The 22,366-nt window shown below is 33.7% G+C and overlaps 1 protein-coding gene across 2 annotated transcripts in view; it reads left to right on the top strand.

Annotated features, from left to right (window-relative positions):
- The window catches only part of LOC144002645 (lysine-specific demethylase 2B-like), a 34,765-nt gene that overhangs the window by 4,692 nt on the left and 7,707 nt on the right, over positions 1–22,366 (top strand). The window contains exons 8-21 of one of the 2 annotated variants that reach the window (XM_077498056.1): positions 564–717; positions 1,675–1,790; positions 1,868–1,994; positions 2,136–2,500; positions 3,193–3,279; positions 8,136–8,399; positions 10,211–10,354; positions 11,355–11,441; positions 11,559–11,858; positions 12,734–13,081; positions 14,034–14,605; positions 15,533–15,696; positions 16,378–16,539; positions 16,641–16,859. In XM_077498056.1, coding sequence (XP_077354182.1) covers positions 564–717; positions 1,675–1,790; positions 1,868–1,994; positions 2,136–2,500; positions 3,193–3,279; positions 8,136–8,399; positions 10,211–10,354; positions 11,355–11,441; positions 11,559–11,858; positions 12,734–13,081; positions 14,034–14,605; positions 15,533–15,696; positions 16,378–16,539; positions 16,641–16,859 — 3,109 coding nt within the window. Of the gene's footprint in view, positions 1–563; positions 718–1,674; positions 1,791–1,867; positions 1,995–2,135; positions 2,501–3,192; positions 3,280–8,135; positions 8,400–10,210; positions 10,355–11,354; positions 11,443–11,550; positions 11,859–12,733; positions 13,082–14,033; positions 14,606–15,532; positions 15,697–16,377; positions 16,540–16,640; positions 16,860–22,366 lie in introns of both variants that reach the window. The other variant, XM_077498055.1, reaches the window with a different exon arrangement.

Below are 22,366 nucleotides of genomic sequence, written 5' to 3'. Positions count from 1 at the left end.
TATATATTGTTTTGTTTTGTTTTGTTTTTTTTAAGAAATAAATTGTATTGTTTTTCTCTGTTTTATTATTATTATTTTTTAATGAAAAAGCATCGACATGAATAAAGTCTGAATTCACATTTGCATTTTCTGGGGAATAAAGTTGTAGTTAAAAGGTAAAAAAAAATAGTCATATTTTAAAAATGAATTAAAATATATAACAAAAAATGTTTATTTTTAGAAAAAGGGTGTAATGTTACAAAATAAAAATACAAATCAGAAACTAATAAAGTAGTACTTTTTTGAGGTAAAAAAAAAAGTGCATTTCTGCTGTAAAAAAAATAAATAAATAAATAAAAAAAATAATAAAAATAAAAAACAGGAAAATCTTTTGAATGGTGTCCATTTTTTTTAGAATATTGTTGCAATATTACAACAATAAAGCTGCATTTTTTTTTTTTAAAGTAAAAGGTATTTGCTTGAGAAAAAACCTGTAGCATTTTGCGAATAAAGTCTGTTTTTTTTTCCTTCAAACTAAAAAAAAAATAAAAAATTGTTGTTTGTGAAATGTTGTGGACCTTCAGGTGTTCTGGCTGGTGCCCCCGACGCTCCACAACCTGGCCCTGTACGAGGACTGGGTGCTGTCGGGCAAGCAGAGCGACGTCTTCCTGGGAGATCGTGCCGACGGATGCCAGAGAGTGGAACTCAAGCAGGGATATACCTTCTTCATACCCTCTGGTGGGTTTGCATTTCAAACAAGCGCAGCTGTAGAGCAAGTATAGCAGCTTTTTTGATGGAAAGTATCAAGTATTTTTCTTGATTTTTTTATTTGATTCTATTTTTTTTTTAGGAAAAAAGTTGTAATAAAAAAGTTGTAATATTGCAGGCCTGGGGGCCAGATGTGGCGCACAAATCATTTTATGTGGCCCATCAAATAAGGATGTAACGATATCCAAACATCATGATACAATATTATCATGATATGAAGGTCACGATACGATAATTATCATGATATTGTGGGGAGGTTGGCAATATTTTAAAAAGTCACAATATTGTAGAAAAAAAAAGAAAGACAATATTGTGCATTTGTACACACACATATATATATATATATATATATATATATATATATATATATATATATATATATATATATATATATATAATATTTTTTAATTAATTTATTTATTTATTTTTATTATTGCATTTAATATCATTATTAATTATTATTAATTATTTAATTATGAAAATTAAACTGGATTTTAAACATAGAAGGGCCAAAACATGCCTTGTGAAAATTAAACTGCACTAAAAAAAATAAAAATAAAAATAAATAAAAAATAGCCACCATAGGGTGCTAGAACTGCACAAATGCAAATCAACCTGACCTTTTCAACAGACGTGCTGCTTTTAATATCGTGACATGACGACGACGATATATTGTGGCAGTTTTAATCTCGCGATATCACGATATTTGCCGTTATCGTTGTGTCATCTTCCATGAGCCTTGCTGCAATCTCTGATAAATGATCAAATTGGAGATTTTGCAAGATTTGTTTTTGTTACTTTTTTTTTTTTTTTTTTTTTTTTTTATAGAACCTTGAACAATAATTGATCAAACTATCATCCTTGACATGAAGGAAGCTGTAACTCCATTTTTGTTGTTGTTTTTGTTGCTCTCTTTGTTGAATTTAGGCTGGATTCATGCCGTGTACACTCCCGAGGACACGCTGGTCTTCGGCGGCAACATCCTGCACAGCTTTAACATTCCAATGCAGCTCACCATCCACGAGATTGAGAACCGGACCAAGGTGGGATTCTGCAGATCTGGAAACGTGAGAGCTAAAAATAACTTTCAAATATGTTTTTATTTATTTCCCCCCCCCAGGTTCACTCCAAATTCCGCTTCCCATTCTACTACGAGATGTGTTGGTACGTCCTGGAGAGATACTTGCACTGCCTGACCAAACGGTCCTACCTGTGTCAGGAGATCCGGAAGGAGACTTTGCTCATGGGTCAGCACAATATATACTGTAATGTCATTTCTATAATAATGATCCATTATGTGTGGGATGCATACTTTAAAAAACAACAACAAAAAACACCAAAATCCGACCCACTGTAGCATTTGTTTCTGTCTTCACGTGTCCTTCCAGACTGCGAGACAAAAGTCCACACGGGAAGCCCCTGCTCGGACTCGAGAAGTCAGGACATGAACGAGGACTGGTGCGATCCACAGCTCCGGGATGACGACGAACCGGCAGAAGCGCTTTCCAACCAGCGACCCCCGAAAGCCTCGTCCTCCGCCGAGTCCGAGGACAACCGCTGTCCCGTCGTCGCCAATAACGCCGCGTCCGACTCGCCGACTCGCTCGGAATGGCACAGCGAGTGGACCCATCTGACAGAATTTGAAATCAACGGGCTGAAGAGGCTGGTGGAGAAACTGGAGTCCCTACCCGAGCATAAGCGAGAAGTTCCGGAGGGGTTGGAGAACCCGCTCGGACTGCTGGAGGACATAAAGGTAACTAAATGATTTCTCCTTGAGGGGGGGAAAAAAAAAAAAAAAAAAAAAAGTTAGATTTTCAAATTGGAAAATTGTTATAACACAATAATCAAGTGTTATTCTTCAACAAAAAAAAGAAAGAAAAAAAACTAATACAGTATTACAACAATAATTTGGTGTCTTTTCAAGAAAAACAGTGAAACCTTTATTTACAAATTTAATCTGTTCCGCATTGTTCACGTTTCCCATTAATGATAATTGTTAATGTTGTAAATGTTTAAGCGAATAAAGTTGTTTCTTTTATGTCTTTATTTCCACAGGGAAAAAAATATCATAAGAGTAAAGTCATATATATCAGATAGTCATACTGATAGGAGAAAAAAGTTAAATTATCTGGGATCAAATTTTTGGTTTTGCAAGAAGAAAAAGTTGTAGTTGAGCGTTAAGACTATTGAAGAGTGACTGTGCTGTTTTTTTTGTGTCAAAATTAAAGGAAATATATTTGTTTAAAAATATCTTTTAGCGATTTTTTTTATTTGTCAAAATGTACTACTGGTATCGGCAGTTGGTATCGGTATCGGTGAGTGCTGAGGGTCTGAGTATCGGTATCGGTCTGAAAAAAAAAGTGGTATCGAACATCCCTAGTAGTTACGCATACATTACATTTGAATTTAATCACCTCTTTTTTTTTTTTTTATTATTGGTTTCAGGCTGTCTTAAAGGAACATGCCAATGATGACCAAAAGTTAGCCATCACTGGACTGCCGGTTGTCTTCTGGCCTAATCAAACCATGAAGGTAGACTTTTGACTTTTATTTATTTATTTATTTATTTATTTATTTAATCTATCTGCAATGCAGTCAATTTTCCTCCAAGGGTGAACTGTTCACAAAATGGAGGTAAAAAAAAAATAAAAAATGGTTATCAGAAGGATTAAGTGGTATTTTTTTTTCTTTTTTATATCATAACTAATGTGTTTTCGAGTAAAATAAAAAACAAACATCAAGTATCCTGTCTGAATGTGAAGGCCACCTGCTGCATACATACCAGCTCTGTGTGTGTGCGTGTGCGTGCGCCGGCCTGTATTTGTCCTTTCGCATTGCGATGCCATCTGTCTCTATTGGCTCCGTGTGGTAGTCATGAATTATCATCTTTTCTCATCGGAGGAGGGCGGACACCCCATGCGCGTTTCCGCGTTCACGCCAGCCTCCCGTCGTCTGTTGGAACGACTCCCAAATTCATCAAGATAATTAAAAAAGAAAAAAAAAAGCTATTTTTTTTAGGTATAATATTTATGCTAGGACTAAGTCGGTATATACAAGAATAAAGTTGTTTTATTAAATGATAAATTTTGCAATTTGAGGGTTGTTAAAATGATATGAAGTTGTATTTTCCAAGATAAAGAGTCAGTTTTTGGGTAAAAAAAAAAAAAAAAAAAAGATATTTGGTGAATAAAGTTGAAAATATATAGAGATAAAGTCATGTTATTTTATTAGGTAAAATATGATTTTATGAGAATAAAGTCACATTTGTTTTCGATTTTTTTTTTGTCAATTTTATTAAAAAATTACAGACAATAGTATTATTTGTTTTAGTTTTTTTAAAGTCAATTGTATTCAAATAAAAAATAATAGTACAAGAATAGTCACATTTGCTTTAGTTTTATTTTTTTAAAGGATTAAATTCAAGTATTTCAGATGTTTTTTTTCTGAAGAATTTAGAGGATAGTTGTATTTTTTTTGCAGATAAAAAGTCTGAATCTTATGATTTTTTTAAGATTAGTAATTTAATGTGTATGATGAGAAAAGTTTCATTTTTTTAGATAAAACGTTTTGACTTAAGAAAAAAAAGATATAAGAAGAGTAATTTCATTTTTAGTTAAAAATTTGTATTGTTACAAGAAAAAAGTTGCCATATTACATGAATAAGTGTAAACTTTAAAAACAATATATATATTGATCATATTTACAAATTCTTTTATCTAAATCATAACATTTTTAGAGTTAACAATCAGGAAATGAGGCATTTTTGTGATTAAAGAATAATTTATTCATTTTTTTTAGATAAAATGTCAGATTTTAGATGATTATGGATCTAAAATTAGGAGAATAAAGTATTTTTTTTTAAACAGTTACTTCCTTAAATCTTGGAAGTCTTTTTTTTTTTTTTTTTTTTTTTTTTTTTTTAATTAAAAGCTGATCAAAATTCAGACAATAAAGTTGTATTTTACGAGATTAAAAAAAAAATACATATCCAAGTGTTTGTTTTCCTTTTGCGGTTCGTTGCCATCTGCCTCCATTGGCATCATTTTATAATCAGGAATCTTAAGCACAGCTCCTCTCCTGATTGGAGGAGAGGACGTGCCCATCACGATGCACGCCGGCCTCTCATTGGCTGCGCAACCCACTACCCCCCTCCCACCCTCCCATATTAATGAGGCTAGCTGGTCTTGTGCTGCCGACATCTGCTGGTTGTATTGTGTAGTGGTGAGGAGGAGGAGGAGGCGAGAGCAGCCATGTCATTCAGTCGCTCGTCGGACAGCGTGTGAAAAAAAAAAAAAAAGCCGCCATGGCCATGTCGCTCAGCGCCGACGATGAGGACTACGACTCCGACTCGGAGCAGGTTAGCCCCCCCCCCCCAACCATCTTTCAGGCAGGCTTGCGTAGTGTGGAGGCCACCAGAGGAATGCGTTGCATGCATGCAGCAAGCTCTGCAGCGCAGCGGGAAAACTGAGCTACCTGAGGATGAGCGCAGATGAAATTCCCTTTGCGGGTCTTTTATTTATTTATTTATTTATTACTGACAGGTTTGCTTCGCGCGTGTTGTTTCAGTGTGATAAATATATCCGTATGAAGGTTGTTTTTTTTTTCACCAGCTGAGAGCCGGAGGGCTGCCATTGTTTGTGAAGCAAAGGGGGATGAGAATTCCGGTACAAACAGTAGATTTGTTCTTCTGTATTATTTTTGTCCCCATTTATTGCATTTCCGGGTTATCGGCGTGACGTAACGCACACACAGAGGACCTTTTGTTCCACACTTCTGCCAAATTGTGACAATGATTTTAATGTTGTTGTTGTTAAGCGAGTCAACAAGGTTGCTTGTTCCACTAGAGCAGTGGTTCTCAAGCTGGGGGTCCCTAAGCCTTACATTGGGGGTCTACAATAGGAGTGTGTCGATAAATCGGTATCGCGATAAATCGTGGTACTTTGTCTCCCGGCAGATTATCGATACGGCGACGCAAGTATCGCGATATTTGTAATTAATATACAGCCACTATAACGGCTCCGTTGTTCATGAGTTATTGAGCAATTACTTGGCAGGCCACTAGGGGGAGCGCCTCATAAGAGTTGCGGGGAAATGGACGGAAGTCTTCAGGCAAAGAAGAAGACTCATCAGCTTATTTTTTACTTGTGGAAGATATTTATCTGTCCAGCAACGGACTCACTTTTGCATACGTTTCAGTAAAAAAAAAAAAAAAAAAAAATGTGTATTATATCTTCAATTTTTAAATTTTCAAACATATTCTATGTTTCGACGATTTGAAGCACACAATTTGTGAGGAATATTAACTCATTCAAATCCCCAAAAATTATGAAATTGATTAATTAATTAAAAGCATTTATACGTTTTTGTTTTTTTTACCCCCTAGTGCATCATACAGAAGGCTTTGATGCAGCTTCTGCCATGAAGAGGTGGCTTAAAGCAATGGTAGTTACAAAAAAAAAAAAAAACGGCCAGCAGGTGGCAGCAGCGTATAAGAGATCAGCCAGGGCCATGTTTGCAACAAGCTCTTTTTAACAGTGTTTTTAACAGGTTTGTGAATAATGATGAAACTTTGTTCCTGGCTTTTTTACTGGATTTTGACTGATTTTGCAAGGTCCAAAGAATATTCTGTTCTATTGCTATGAAAACATGGAACCTACCAAAAAAAAAAATACAAATCTCTTTCTCTCTTTGCAACCATTAGCATTCGAATATAGCTAAGTTTAATCAATTTTCGCAAATTTATTTAGAATTGGGAGAATTAAGCTTTTTTTTCAACATGGCCAACATTGATTTCCTTTGCGCTGCTGCCACCTGAAGGCCGTTTGTGTAATAACTACCATTTCTGCAACCGTTCTTTGCAGTTGAGACGCTGCATCGAAGCCTTCTGTATGCTCTAGCATAAAAAACAAAGCAAAACAAAAAGAAACCATATAAATACGTCTATAAATGCTGTGCTGACTTTATTTATTTTTATTTTTCATCCCAATATTCCCATTACCGTTGTTACCAATCTGTTGTTGTGATTCCACGCCTGTAATCCCCATTTGAAACCCCTCAAATCCAGACCGGGGCAGATTACAGCATTCCGATCCTGTCCAGTATCTCCCAACTAATCCCGTCGGGTGAGCCGGCATCTGACTGCCTCCGACATTTCACGCCGGTATCACAATAATAATAATAATAATAATAATAATAATAGACCGCGCTGTGCTTCTCTTTCAATTGTGTCAATACAGATCTTATTGGTTCAGTGTGTATCAATGTCACAACTGGGCTGTTAGGATGGAGGAACACAAATGTATATCGAAGGAAGGAATGGAGGAGGGAATGTAAAGCTAAAAAACTTTATTTGAGCTTATTCAGAATGACTTTAATGGTGGCAAAAGTTTTGACACGATTTATACTGCTCCTGCAGTTTCAACAGGGGTGTGTACACTTTTTCCTGCCCGCTGTTTGACAGCGGAGGGATAAAATAAAATCGTGTGCCCCTCTGGATTGCGTTTTCTTTTAAGCGTGTTAAGCCAGCCGCCGCCATGTTGATGTTTTTGGCACCAGAGCGAAGAATACATTTTATGGATCAATAAGGACCCACATCAAAGGCGTCTCCATTATGCGGTCGTATGAAGCGGCGCCCATTGTAAATGTAACCAGCGATTAAACCATTTGTTGTTATCAGCGCGAAGGGTGACTATCTCTGAATGGTCTCATATATGTAATGGTGTTGTAAGAAGGAGAATAACGCAGCCTGATGGAGTGTCACTCCACACTGTTATGTGCCATCATAATAATTGTGTGAAAGCATTCACATATTATTTGTACTTTTTTTTTTTTCTGCCATTTTTCGTCCTTCAACTACTTGTATAATACTTGACTGATTCAAACCATTCCACCGTCAGCATGTTCCAAATATTCACGTTTCGCTGGCTATTATTTTTCTCATTCGAACCATTCACGGTTTTCCCACAATTCTACATCTTGCACCCCAAAATTCCCCTTTCATTTCCGGTGGTGTTGGTTATGGTTAGGGCTTGCATCGTTCCTAAATTCAATTATGCCGGTAATATATTTCACCTGGAGCAAAAGATTTCTCCATTCCACACAATTATACATTTTTCACCCACCTATTGCACATTTTTCATCAATATCATTTCAGCTTATCGCCATTCGTCAGAAAAATGGAGATCCGTCACTCCCGGCGGACTGCCCACCTCTGATTATTTTCTTATTAAAATAAACTTTTCCGTATTCTACCATCATGACCCTCGAGAACACTCAAGAACAAAAATTTGCACACAAAAATGTGCACACCCCTGAGCTATTTTGTCTCCTGATCATCTACAAGTTATTGGAACTAAATCTGATTGGCATCTATGCTCTCCGCCCCTCAGGCCCGTCCTCCCCACCGACCCAAGCCCAAGATGGCGGCGTCCCCGGCGTCGGCCCTCAAGGTCCCGTCGGGCCGCGGCGGCGGCGGCGGCGGCGGCGGCGGCGGCGGCGGGACGTCGGGCGCCAGGAGGAGGCGCACTCGCTGCCGCAAGTGCGAGGCCTGCCTGCGGACCGAGTGTGGCGAGTGCCACTTCTGCAAGGATATGAAGAAGTTCGGCGGGCCGGGACGCATGAAGCAGTCGTGCATCATGAGGCAGTGCATCGCGGTACGTTGCCACTGTTATGATACTTCAAAAGTCAAAGTCAAATCATGTTTTTGTACTGAAATGAATGAAAATGCCATTAATCCGTTTTAGCCTTCTAAAATAACCACTTTTTTTAAAAAATATCAGTATCATGGCGGCACGGTAGTCGAGTGGTTAGCACGTCCGCTTCCCAGTTCTGAGGTCTCCGGTTCGAGTCCAGGCTCGGACCTTCCTGGGTGGAGTTTGCATGTTCTCCCCGTGCCCGCGTGGGTCTTCTCCGGGTACTCCGGTCTCCTCCCACATTCCAAAGACATGCATGGCAGGTTAATTGGGCGCTCCGAATTGTCCCTAGGTGTGTGTGCGTGTGAGTGTGGATGCTTGTTCGTCTCTGTGTGCCCTGCGATTGGCTGGCAACCAGTCCAGGGTGTCCCCCGCCTACTGCCCAGAGCCAGCTGAGATAGGCGCCAGCAGCCCACGCGACCCTTATGAGGAATAAGCGGTCAAGAAAATGGATGGATGGATGGATCAGTATCATGTTATTGTGCTTCAAAAAATGTACACTACTTACTAAAATGCACTCAAAACACAACTCAAATCATGTTTTTATATTGAAATGAATGGAAATGTCATTAATCCGTTCTAGCCTTCTAAAATAACCATTTAAAAAAAAAAAATTCTGATACTGTATGTTATTGTGCTTCAAAATATGTACACTACTCACTAAAATGCACTCAAAACACAACCCAAATCATGTTTTTGTATTGAAATGAATGGAAATGTCATGAATCCGTTCAAGCCTTCTAAAATAACCACTTTTTTTTAATATCATTATGATACTGCATGTTATTGTGCTTCAAAAAATGTACACAACTCACTAAAATGCACTCAAAAACAACTCAAATCATGTTTTTGTATTGAAATGAATGGCAACGTCATTAATCCGTTCTAGCCTTCAAAAATAACCTCTTTTTTTTTTTTTAAATATCATCGTGATACAGTATGTTATTGTGCTTCAAAAAATGTACACGACTCACGAAAATGCACTCAAAAACAACTCTACAACATTAATCTGTTCTAGCCTTCTAACCCCCCCCCCCTTTAAAAAAAAATAACAAATATTACTGTTAATTGCAAAAAAAACATATAGACATTATTACATGGAATAAAAAAAAAAATTAACCAATGTTTGCCACATTTGCTAGCTAATACTATAGCTAAAGATGTGAAGGTGGTTTGTTTGTTTTGATTTATTTAAGTAACTAATGCAGTTTATGTAACATGGCTTTATTATTGTGGGCACGCTCAATGCATTGCTGCTTTTTTTTATTTCGGTTTTAAGTGCCTTGTCACCATCCTGTGGCATCTATATGCAATTACAAATAGTGCTGGTTTTGTGTATTCCACATTTAGCATGACAAAGTTCCCAGCTCATTGCAGACATTTAAAATATTTAGCGCCCCTTTGTACAGAAATCACATTCTTAGTTATTGTTTCACGTCTATTTTTAGACCTTGACCCGGGGGACTTGTTCATTCAAGCCTCATCCAGATGGTTGCTATGGTGACACCGAGGAGCGCCACTTGCTCTCTTGTGCTGCGAGCGTAGCATTGTCGGTCTATGTCGGGGGGGTCGGAAAAATATCGTTTAATTGTTTGAGCCCGCCACTAATAAATGCTTAATTGTGACAAAATACGTTCTGAATAAGACAATTGAAAACGAGAATGAATTATTTCGAAAATAAAGGATTTTACGTCGATATTTTCATCTCAAACTTTTCATCTCAAGCCGCCAGTTCGTTCGCACGATGACAATGCCGATTGATCTGTGTGCAGCCGGTGCTGCCGCACACGGCGGTGTGTGCGGTTTGCGGCGAAGCGGGCAAGGAGGACACGGTGGAGGAGGACCAGGAGAAGTTCCAGCTGATGCTGATGGAGTGCTCCATCTGCAACGAGATCGTACACCCGCACTGTTTGAAGGTAAGCCACGCCGTGTAAAAAAAAAACAAAAACAAAAAAAACAAAAAAAAAAAAAAAAAACATGCTGTTTAAATTATCATTATTTGTTGAAATCATAATAAAATTATTTAAAGTACAAAATTTAAATACATCAGCAAAGTATAAAAGAAGATGAAATATTGTACTAAATTTCTATTTTTAGCCAGTTGTGAAGATTATCTATAACAAAAAAAAAACTAAATTAAATATTAAATGTAAAAACAAAATACCACATGCTGTTTAAATTAGCATTATTTGTTAAAATCATAATAAAATGATTTAAAGTACAAAAATTAAATAAATCGGCAAAGTATAAAAGAAGATGAAATATAGTATATTTCTATTTTTAGTCAGTTGTGAAGAAAATAACAAAAATAAACTATTTTATAAAATAATTAAATATTAAATGTAAAAAAAAATACCACGTGTTGTTTAAATTAGCATTATTTGTTAAAATCACAATAAAATTATTTAAAGTACAAAATTTAAATAAAGGAAAATGCAAAAGAAAAAAATCTGTACAATATAAATATTGTTAAAAAATATTAAAACAAAAATGATTTTGTGTGGAACAAAAATCTATAAGAAGGTCAACTGTTTCACAAAACATTATTTAAAAATATATATCGGACGTATTATTTGTTGAAAAAAACATTAATTAAAAATAGAATAGATTGCAAAATGTAAAAGAAAAAAAAACTAGAAAATTAGAATTATATTGATTTATTATGCGTTTGTATAAATGTAAATAAATACTTCCTCTCCAGTGAATGGCTGAAATACCACCTGAAATACCCGGCCATTATTTAAAGATGTCTGATTTTTTTTTTACGTTAGAGTAAAAAAATACAAAATAAAAAATCCTAGAAAATGTGTTCAATTAGTGTACTGTAAATGTATTACTACTATCTAATAAAAACAGCAGCAATCAATCTCCACACCTTGTTGCCCGTTCTTATTTTTTTCTGGTTGTTGTTTGCAGTTGAAAGAGTCCAGCGGCGTCATCAATGAGGAGTTACCGAACTGCTGGGAGTGTCCCACGTGCAACCACGCTGGCAAAACGGGCAAAGTAAGCCATCTGAGTGGATTTTTCGTCTGTGCATGTTTCTGTCCAGCTCCACAAAACAAGAGAAATACAGTCAAGCTGTTTATTTTTTTTTTTCTTTCTCATCTTTTGGCCTCAAAGCAAAAAAGAGGCCCGGGATTCAAGTACGCGTCCAACCTCCCGGGCTCGCTACTGAAAGAAGCTCGTCCGACCCGCGACGCCAAAGACGAGCCCGACGCCTCCTCGCCGCCCCCGGCCGCCGCCGGCGCCGTCGGCGTCAAGAGGAAAGCCGAAGGGGAGGAGGAGGAGCTTCTTCCCAAGAAGCGACCCCCTCTGCTGGCCCTGGATGGCTCGCCTCGGTCCAGGCTGGAGGAAAATCCCCTGAGGAAGAAGAGGAAGCTGTTCGACACGCAAGACGAACCCGCCGATGTCAAAAGGAAGGTGAGGCCGCGTTCGCGACCTGGGAGATGTTCAGGTGAAAAAAAAATATATATGCAAATAAAACATTACAATACATAATTTTACACGAAGCCAAAATATTGAAACAAAAGTAACAAATTACAAGCAAAATGCTGTCTTCATCATATGCTATTATGTCATACACAAATACAAAAATTTTGGATGAAAAATACACAAATATTAGAAAAAATAAATATTTGATGTAAAATACACAAGTAATAAAATGTAATACCAACTATTCTACTAAAAAAAAGAAAAAATAACAGAGGGGAAAATGCAAAGAAAAATTGTTACATATTTGAGAAAAATACTAAAATATTAGGGCAGAAAAGTATTAGTTGCAAAATACCCATATGAAACCAACATGTTGGAAAAAAAATGACAGATTTTACTTTTAAAAAAAATACAATCATAGAAAAATAAGTTGAAATATCAGCAGAAAAATGCAAAATGTTCACATGCAAAATACAAAAATATGACAAAAATAAACATTATTTATTCCCAATCACGAAAAACACAATGGCATTTGATGCAAATTACATAAATATTAGAATGTAATACTGTACTAAAATATTAGAAAACAATGTATCAAAAATATTAAACAAAAGCAAATATTAATTGGACAAATAAACAAATCTAAGAAAAAAAATACAGAAATACCAGGAAGAAAGTAGAATATCTTCCCCCCCCCCAAAAAAAACAAAAAAAAAAACAGCCTAGTTTTTTTAAATTCACAAATTATAGCGCGTGTTCGATTATTATGGTTCTTGGGCTATTTTGACCTTTTTTTTTTCTCTGATAAGATGAATGCCATAGTCAAATGTTTTCTGTCCATGTTGATTCTCACTGTTGCAAAGTTCTCCAAAGTGGACCAGCCTCTGACCGCGAAGCTGCTCCGGCACATCGCGACGGAGAACGACCTCGGCGAGTACGAGGACGACCTGGACGACAGATTCTCTTTGCACAGGATCCACTTCAAGGCCAAGAAGGAGTCGGACGGCCGAAAGGAAGACGACGATAAGGACGGAGAAAAAGACGACTACGACATCAGGACGACGGAGGGCAAATCCAAAGTGCTTGCGAGTCCGCTGAGGAAAACGGCGGCGACCGGAGAGAACGAGCCGACGTCCAAAAGCGCCTCCGGAGCAGGACCCAGCGGAGAGGAGGCCGATGAGAGGAAATCGGAGATGTCGTCAGAAAATAAGGTTGGGCTGCAACGATTGATCGAAAAAATCGAATTATGGAATTACAAAAAAAAAAAAAAAAAACTGAAGGGAAAAAAAAACAGTTGTGTTGAAAATATTATTAGTTATTTTATTTAAAACAACGCGAGAAAATGTGTCTGTTTTGGATGAAACCACCACCAAAAATTGAGATGTTTTAATTAAAACAAGCTCAAAAAATGGGATTGTTTTGGACAAAACAACTGCAAAAAAATTGAGTCATTTTATTTAAAACAATCCAAAAAAAAATAATTGATTGTTTTGGACAAAACAACCCCCAAAAATGAAGTTGTTTCAATTAAAACAGGCCAATAAAGTTGCATTTTTTTGGGGAAAAACAACCCAAAAAATTTAGTTGCCTTTTTTTTTGTTCTTTTTTTTTTGACAAAACAGCCACCAAAAATTGAGTTGTTTTAATTAAAACAAGCCAAAAAAATTTGGATTGTTATGGACAAAACAGCTGCAAAAAAAATTTAGTCGTTTTATTTAAAACAATCCAAAAGAAAAAAAAAAATCTGAAAATCCAAAAATGTAGTCGTTTCAATCGAAACAGTCAAATAAAATTTATTATTTTTTTTTGGGACAAAATACCCCCCAAAAATTGTGTTCTTTTAATTAAAACAATCCAAAATTATTTGTTTTGGACAAAACAACCTTAAAATGATGTCCAAGTGGAGGATCAGTCCATTTTTGGCCCATTTTTTAAATTTATTACAGTAAATTTTACTTTTTTATATATATGTATGTTGTATACTGTATTTTAAAACAATTTTTAAACATAAATTGCAAATCTATGGCACATTCATTCTGGACTTCTCACTGCTGAAAATTGTTAAGTCAAGCATCCCATGAGTTACAAGATAATTGTACTCTAGCATGCCACTAGAGGGAGCCCGCGTACCACACAAATAAAATGTACATATTTCCATTAAAGGTTCGCAATCAACGCAGACGCCTACTCAAGACCGAAGACGGCGTCAACCACCAGAACAACTCGCCCAACCGGCTTCAAAGCCAACCCAAGATGGAGGACGGCGCCGCCAAAACAGAAGAGGCGACCAATCAACATAAAAAGACGGTCAAATCCGAGGAGCTCCCGCCCAATCAGAACCACCGGCCGGTCAAAGCGGATCCCCGGAAGGACTCGGCGGCGTCCGACCCGAGATGGCCGCTGAACAACGGCAGCGGGGACCTCGGCGGCTGGATGCGGCACCGGCGGGAGGCCAACGGGACGCCGCGGCGACACTCGCCGCTCGGCCGCAACCGGAGCGCTCCGGTGGCGCCGGTCGCGCCCCGCCCGCTGCCCTGCCGCTCGCCGCCCAAATGCGTCCAAATGGAGCGCCACGTCATCCGGCCGCCTCCCATCAGCCCCCCGCCCGACCGGCTGCCCCTCGACGACGGACGGGAGCACGTCATGCGGCGCGAGGCCTGGATGTCCGTCTTCGGCCACCTGGCGCGCAGAGATCTCTGCGTGTGCATGCGCGTGTGCCGGACGTGGAACCGATGGTGAGTTGGACACATCATTATTATTGTTGTTTTTTTTTGCTTCGATTCATCGTATTTGACACAAGGATTATTTGTGGGAAATTACGGTATATATTTATATACCGGTGTATAAATACATGTTTTTTTATCAGATTAATTACATTGTAGAATTTTGATTAATCACAATTAATTGCTTAATTAAAAATAATTTTTTTAATCAAAATTTTTTGCCCACCAAATTTAAATAGCACCTTGTTATGTGTAAATTTTTTCGACATTTAATATTATGAGGACATCTTAAAAAAAATAAAATAAAAATCTTTATCCACTGCACATGCTCATCTTCCTCTTTTTCTAATCAGTGAATTACTTGCATAATTTAAAATGGGGTGAAAAAAATGACCCCAGTATTTTGACAGGAGCAAATATTCAAGTTGTATTTTACATTTTCAATGTTCAAATGTGCAGAATTACACAATTTACTTTATGCTAAAGATTGGATAGCTCTTAATTATGAAAACAAAAATGCACTGAGCTGTCACCAATGTCTTACAAATGCAATTATGGCATCTTGTGGCAGACAAATGACCTCAACACAAATCAATATCACACTTTTTTTTTTTTTTTTTTTTTTTTTTTTTTTTTTTTTTTTTTTAACAGTAAAGCACATCTTTTTTTTAAATTCCAACTCAATTCTATGGCTTATTCTGGATCAATGACTAAATGATGCAACCATATTTCTATTAATTTCACTCTTTCCACTTTTATGTTAACAAGAGTCTTAAAACTTGGAAAAAAATATTCTGTACAAACATTCTGTAGTGCATTTAGAGTAGATGTAAAGTTTGCGATTAATCGTGAGTTAACTATTGAAGTCATGCGATTAATTCCCATTAAAAATATGAATCGCCTGACACCCCTAATATATATATATATATTTGTGGGCAGGTGCTGCGACAAGAGGCTGTGGAAGCGCATCAATTTGAACCGCTGCAAGTCCATCACGCCGCTGATGCTGAGCGGGATCATCCGGAGGCAGCCGGTCGCCCTGGACCTCAGCTGGACCAACATCTCCAAGAAACAGCTCAGCTGGCTCGTCAACAGACTGCCGGGTATATTCAAAACTGTGCAGGGCTGTCACTCATGACTAGGGGTGTTGAAAAAAATCGATTCGGCGATATATCGCGATACTACATCGCGCGATTCTTGAATCGATTCAATAAAAAAAAAATCGATTTTTTTTTTTTTTTTTTTTTTAAAGAGAGCTCAGAATTGTTCATTCGGTAGTCTTACCGATTCAACGTCTTATCATTGCCTTTTTTTTTTTTTTTTTTTTTTTTGTGTGTGTGTGAATCGATTTTTAAACTTCCATTTTTAATGGAAAAATATTCAACAAAACGTCTGACTTCAGGTTAGGATTCACACCTTGAGCATGGAAGAATGTTATATGAACGGAACATTAAGCCTTAATATTTTATTTTAATGCTGTTCAAACATCAAACAGATTACAACCTGTATAAGACTGAAATTTCAGATAAATAAATAATACATTTTCATATAAATCTTATACTCTACAAGCTTACGGATTAGTATTTTCTAAATTTGAATGAAAAAAAATCTCAACAATCGACTTATAAATTCGTATCGGGATTAATCGGTATCGAATCGAATCGTGACCTGTGAATCGTGATACGAATCGAATCGTCAGGTACGAGGCAATTCACACCCCTACTCATGACATTTTTTTTTATTTTTTTAATCACTTGTGAGCATTGTGACGACGCCTTTGTCAGGTTTGCGAGTGGTGTCGTTGTCGGGTTGCTCGTGGGTGGCCGTCTCGGCTCTCTGCACGTCCTGCTGTCCTCTGCTGCGAACGCTGGACGTGCAGTGGGTGGAGGGACTGAAAGACGGCCAGATGAAGGACCTGCTCTCCCCCACCACCGACAACAGGCCAGGTACTGGCCCCGTTAATTCGTCCGTACTTTTCTATTTTGGTCTCGTGAAGATTCTTGATGCTGTATATTGACGCCGCGCTGCGGGCCGTCGCCCCCTACAGGCCAGCTGGATAACCGTAGCAAGCTGCGCAGCGTGGAGGACCTCCGCCTGGCCGGCCTGGACGTCACCGACGCCACGCTGCGCCTGATCATCCGCCACATGGCGGCGCTGTCCAAGCTGGACCTCAGCTACTGCAACCACGTCACCGACCAGTCGGTCAACATCCTGACGGCCGCCGGGACCACCACCCGCGACTCCCTCACCGACGTCAACCTCTCAGGTGGGTGAAAACTGAAAATGACAAGCCAAAAAGAACTGTCAAACTGTCAATTTTTTTCCCCCCGATTAATTGATTAAAAAATTAATTTTTATCCCTTTATCCAAAATGGAAACGCACAAACATAAATGAATTAAGATTCAGTCTCCGGTTTGGTCCGTAACGTGCCAGTAAATTGGCAAAAATGTTGGTAATTATTTTTCAAAGTAAAAGCAAATATTTTGTTTTGATTCAACACTGAAACAGTCAACAGAAATTATTATTATTATTGTTATTTCTGATGATGATTATTATTATTCATATTATTATGCTAATTAATAATAATAATAATAATAATAATAATAATAATAATAATAATAAATCGTTTAAAAAAAAAGCCTTACTATACATGGTCGTTTAAAAAAAAAAAAAAAAAATGTCTTACTATACATGGTCGTTTAAAAAAATAAATAAAATGCCTTACTATACATGGTCGTTTAAAAAAAAAATTTTTAAAAAAAGCCTTACTATACATGGTCGTTTAAAACAAAAAAAACAAAAAACAAAAAAAAAAGCCTTACTATACATGGTCGTTTAAAAAAAATAAATAAAAAAAAAGCCTTACTATACATGGTCGTTTAAAAAAAAAAAAAAAAAAAAAGCCTTACTATACATGGTCGTTAAAAAAAAAAAAAAAAAAAAAAAAAAAGCCTTACTATACATGGTCGTTAAAAAAAAAAAAAATGTCTTACTATACATGGTCGTTTAAAAAAATAAATAAAATGCCTTACTATACATGGTCGTTTAAAAAATTTTTTTTAAAAAAAGCCTTACTATACATGGTCGTTTTAAAAAAAAAAAAAAAAAAAAAAAAGCCTTACTATACATGTTCGTTTAAAAAAAAAAAAAATGTCTTACTATACATGGTCGTTTAAAAAAAAAAATAAAAAAAAAAGCCTTACTATACATGGTCGTTTAAAAATTTTTAAAAAAAAAAGCCTTACTATACATGGTCGTTTAAAAAAAAAAAAAAAAAAAAAAAAAGCCTTACTATACATGGTCGTTTAAAAAAAAAAAAAATGTCTTACTATACATGGTCGTTTAAAAAAATAAATAAAAAAAAAGCCTTACTATACATGGTCGTTTAAAAAAAAAAAAAAAAAAAAAAAAGCCTTACTATACATGGGCGTTTAAAAAAAAAAAAAAAAAAAAAAAAAGCCTTACTATACATGGGCGTTTAAAAAAAAAAAAAAATGTCTTACTATACATGGTCGTTTAAAAAAACAAAAAAAAAAGCCTTACTATACATGGTCGTTTAAAAAAAAAAAAAAAAAAAGCCTTACTATACATGGTCGTTTAAAAAAACAAAAAAACAAAAAAAAAAGCCTTACTATACATGGTCGTTTAAAAAAAAAAATAAAAAAAAGCCTTACTATACATGGTCGTTTAAAAAAATAAAAAAAAAATAAAAAAAAGCCTTACTATACATGGTCGTTTAAAAAAAAAAAAATGTCTTACTATACATGGTCGTTTAAAAAAATAAATAAATAAAAAGCCTTACTATACATGGTCGTTTAAAAAAATAAAAAAATAATAAAAAAAAGCCTTACTATACATGGTCGTTTAAAAAAAAAAAAAATGTCTTACTATACATGGTCGTTTAAAAAAAAAAAAAAAAAAAAAAGACTTACTATACATGGTCGTTTAAAAAAAAAAAAATGTCTTACTATACATGGTCGTTTAAAAAAATAAATAAAATGCCTTACTATACATGGTCGTTAAAAAAAAAAAAAAAAAAAAAAAAAGCCTTACTATACATGGTCGTTTAAAAAAAAAAAAAAATGTCTTACTATACATGGTCGTTTAAAAAAATAAATAAAATGCCTTACTATACATGGTCGTTTAAAAAAAATAAATAAAAAAAAAGCCTTACTATACATGGTCGTTTAAAAAAAAAAAAAAAAAAAAAAAGCCTTACTATACATGGTCGTTTAAAAAAAAAAAAAATGTCTTACTATACATGGTCGTTTAAAAAAATAAATAAAATGCCTTACTATACATGGTCGTTTAAAAAAAATAAATTTAAAAAAAGCCTTACTATACATGGTCGTTTAAAAAAAAAAAAAAAAAAAAAAAAAGCCTTACTATACATGGTCGTTTAAAAAAAAAAAAAAATGTCTTACTATACATGGTCGTTTAAAAAAATAAATAAAATGCCTTACTATACATGGTCGTTTAAAAAAAAAAAAAAAAAAAAAAAAGCCGTACTATACATGGTCGTTTAAAAAAAAAAAAAAATGTCTTACTATACATGGTCGTTTAAAAAAATAAATTAAAAAAAAGCCTTACTATACATGGTCGTTTTAAAAAAACAAAAAAAAAAAAACAAAAAAAGCCTTACTATACATGGGCGTTTAAAAAAAAAAAAAAAATGTCTTACTATACATGGTCGTTTAAAAAAACAAAAAACAAAAAAAAAAGCCTTACTATACATGGTTGTTTAAAAAAAAAAAAAAAAAAAAAAAAAAAAAAAAAAAAAGCCTTACTATACATGGTCGTTTAAAAAAACAAAAAAAAAAAAAAAAAAGCCTTACTATACATGGTCGTTTAAAAAAAAAAAAATGTCTTACTATACATGGTCGTTTAAAAAAATAAATAAATAAAAAGCCTTACTATACATGGTCGTTTAAAAAAATAAAAAAAAAATAAAAAAAAGCCTTACTATACATGGTCGTTTAAAAAAAAAAAAATGTCTTACTATACATGGTCGTTTAAAAAAATAAATAAAATGCCTTACTATACATGGTCGTTAAAAAAAAAAAAAAAAAAAAAAAAAGCCTTACTATACATGGTCGTTTAAAAAAAAAAAAAAATGTCTTACTATACATGGTCGTTTAAAAAAATAAATAAAATGCCTTACTATACATGGTCGTTTAAAAAAAATAAATAAAAAAAAAGCCTTACTATACATGGTCGTTTAAAAAAAAAAAAAAAAAAAAAAAGCCTTACTATACATGGTCGTTTTAAAAAAAAAAAAAAATGTCTTACTATACATGGTCGTTTAAAAAAATAAATAAAATGCCTTACTATACATGGTCGTTTAAAAAAAATAGATTAAAAAAAAGCCTTACTATACATGGTCGTTTAAAAAAAAAAAAAAAAAAAAAAAAAGCCTTACTATACATGGTCGTTTAAAAAAAAAAAAAAATGTCTTACTATACATGGTCGTTTAAAAAAATAAATAAAATGCCTTACTATACATGGTCGTTTAAAAAAAAAAAAAAAAAAAAAAAGCCTTACTATACATGGTCGTTTAAAAAAAAAAAAAAAAATGTCTTACTATACATGGTCGTTTAAAAAAATAAATTAAAAAAAAGCCTTACTATACATGGTCGTTTAAAAAAAAAAAAAAAAAAAAAAAAAAAAAAGCCTTACTATACATGGGCGTTTAAAAAAAAAAAAAAAATGTCTTACTATACATGGTCGTTTAAAAAAACAAAAAAACAAAAAAAAAAGCCTTACTATACATGGTCGTTTAAAAAAAAAAAAAAAAAAAAAAAAAAAAAAAAAAAAAAAAAGCCTTACTATACATGGTCGTTTAAAAAAACAAAAAAACAAAAAAAAAAGCCTTACTATACATGGTCGTTTAAAAAAAAAAAAAAAAAAAAAAAAAAAAAAAAAAGCCTTACTATACATGGTCGTTTAAAAAAACAAAAAAACAAAAAAAAAAAAAAAAGCCTTACTATACATGGTCGTTTAAAAAAACAAATAAAAAGCCTTACTATACATGGTCGTTTAAAAAAAAAAAAAAAAAAAAAAAAAAAAAAGCCTTACTATACATGGTCGTTTAAAAAAAAAAAATGTCTTACTATACATGGTCGTTTAAAAAAATAAATAAAATGCCTTACTATACATGGTCGTTTAAAAAAAAAAAAAAAAAAAAGCCTTACTATACATGGTCGTTTAAAAAAATTAAAAAAAAATTAAAAAAAAGCCTTACTATACATGGTCGTTTAATAAAAAAAAAAAATTTCTTAGTATACATGGTCGTTTAAAAAATAAAAATAAAAAAAAAGCCTTACTATACATGGTCGTTTAAAAAAATAAAAAATAAATAAAAAAAAGCCTTACCATGGTCGTTTAAAAAAAATAATTAAAAAAATATACATGGTCGTTTAAAAAAAAAAAATGTCTTACTATACATGGTCGTTTAAAAAAATAAATAAAAAAAAAGCCTTACTATACTTGGTCGTTTAAAAAAAAAAAAAAAAAAAAAAAAAAGCCTTACTATACATGGGCGTTTAAAAAAAAAAAAAAAATGTCTTACTATACCTGTTCGTTTAAAAAAAAACAAAAACAAAAAACAAAAAAGCCTTACTATACATGGTCGTTTAAAAAAAAAAAACAAAACAAAAAAAAAAAGCCTTTTTATACATGGTCGTTTAAAAAAACAAAAAAACTAAAAAAAAAGCCTTACTATACATGGTCGTTTAAAAAAACAAAAAAACAAAAAAAAAGCCTTACTATACATGGTCGTTTAAAAAAACAAAAAAACAAAAAAAAAAGCCTTACTATACATGGTCGTTTAAAAAAAAAAAAAAAAAAAAAATGCCTTACTATACATGGTCGTTTAAAAAACAAAAAAACAAAAAAAAAAGCCTTACTATACATGGTCGTTTTAAAAAAAAAAAAAAAAAAAAAAAAAAAAAAGCCTTACTATACATGGTCGTTTAAAAAAAAAAAAAATGTCTTACTATACATGGTCGTTTAAAAAAATTTAAAAAAAAATAAAAAAAAAGCCTTACTATACATGGTCGTTTAAAAAAATAAATAAAATGTCTTACTATACATGGTCGTTTAAAAAAATAAATAAAATGCCTTACTATACATGGTCGTTTAAAAAAAATAAATTAAAAAAAAAGCCTTACTATACATGGTCGTTTAAAAAAAAAAAAAAAAAAAAAAAAAAAGCCTTACTATACATGGTCGTTTAAAAAAAAAAAAAAATGTCTTACTATACATGGTCGTTTAAAAAAATAAATAAAATGCCTTACTATACATGGTCGTTAAAAAAAAAAAAAAAAAAAAAAAAAAAAAAAGCCTTACTATACATGGTCGTTTAAAAAAAAAAAAATGTCTTACTATACATGGTCGTTTAAAAAAATAAATAAAATGCCTTACTATACATGGTCGTTTAAAAAAAATAAATAAAAAAAAAGCCTTACTATACATGGTCGTTTAAAAAAAAAAAAAAAAAAAAAAAAAAAAAGCCTTACTATACATGGTCGTTTAAAAAAAAAAAAATGTCTTACTATACATGGTCGTTTAAAAAAAAAAAAAAAAAAAAGCCTTACTATACATGGTCGTTTAAAAAAATAAAAAAAAATTTAAAAAAAAGCCTTACTATACATGGTCGTTTAAAAAAAAAAAAAAATGTCTTAGTATACATGGTCGTTTAAAAAATAAAAATAAAAAAAAAGCCTTACTATACATGGTCGTTTAAAAAAATAAAAAATAAATAAAAAAAGCCT

The sequence above is a fragment of the Festucalex cinctus genome, chromosome 15, assembly GCF_051991245.1.
Source record: "Festucalex cinctus isolate MCC-2025b chromosome 15, RoL_Fcin_1.0, whole genome shotgun sequence".
NCBI classification, from domain to species: domain Eukaryota; kingdom Metazoa; phylum Chordata; class Actinopteri; order Syngnathiformes; family Syngnathidae; genus Festucalex; species Festucalex cinctus.
This window is presented reverse-complemented; position numbering and strand designations above follow the sequence as displayed.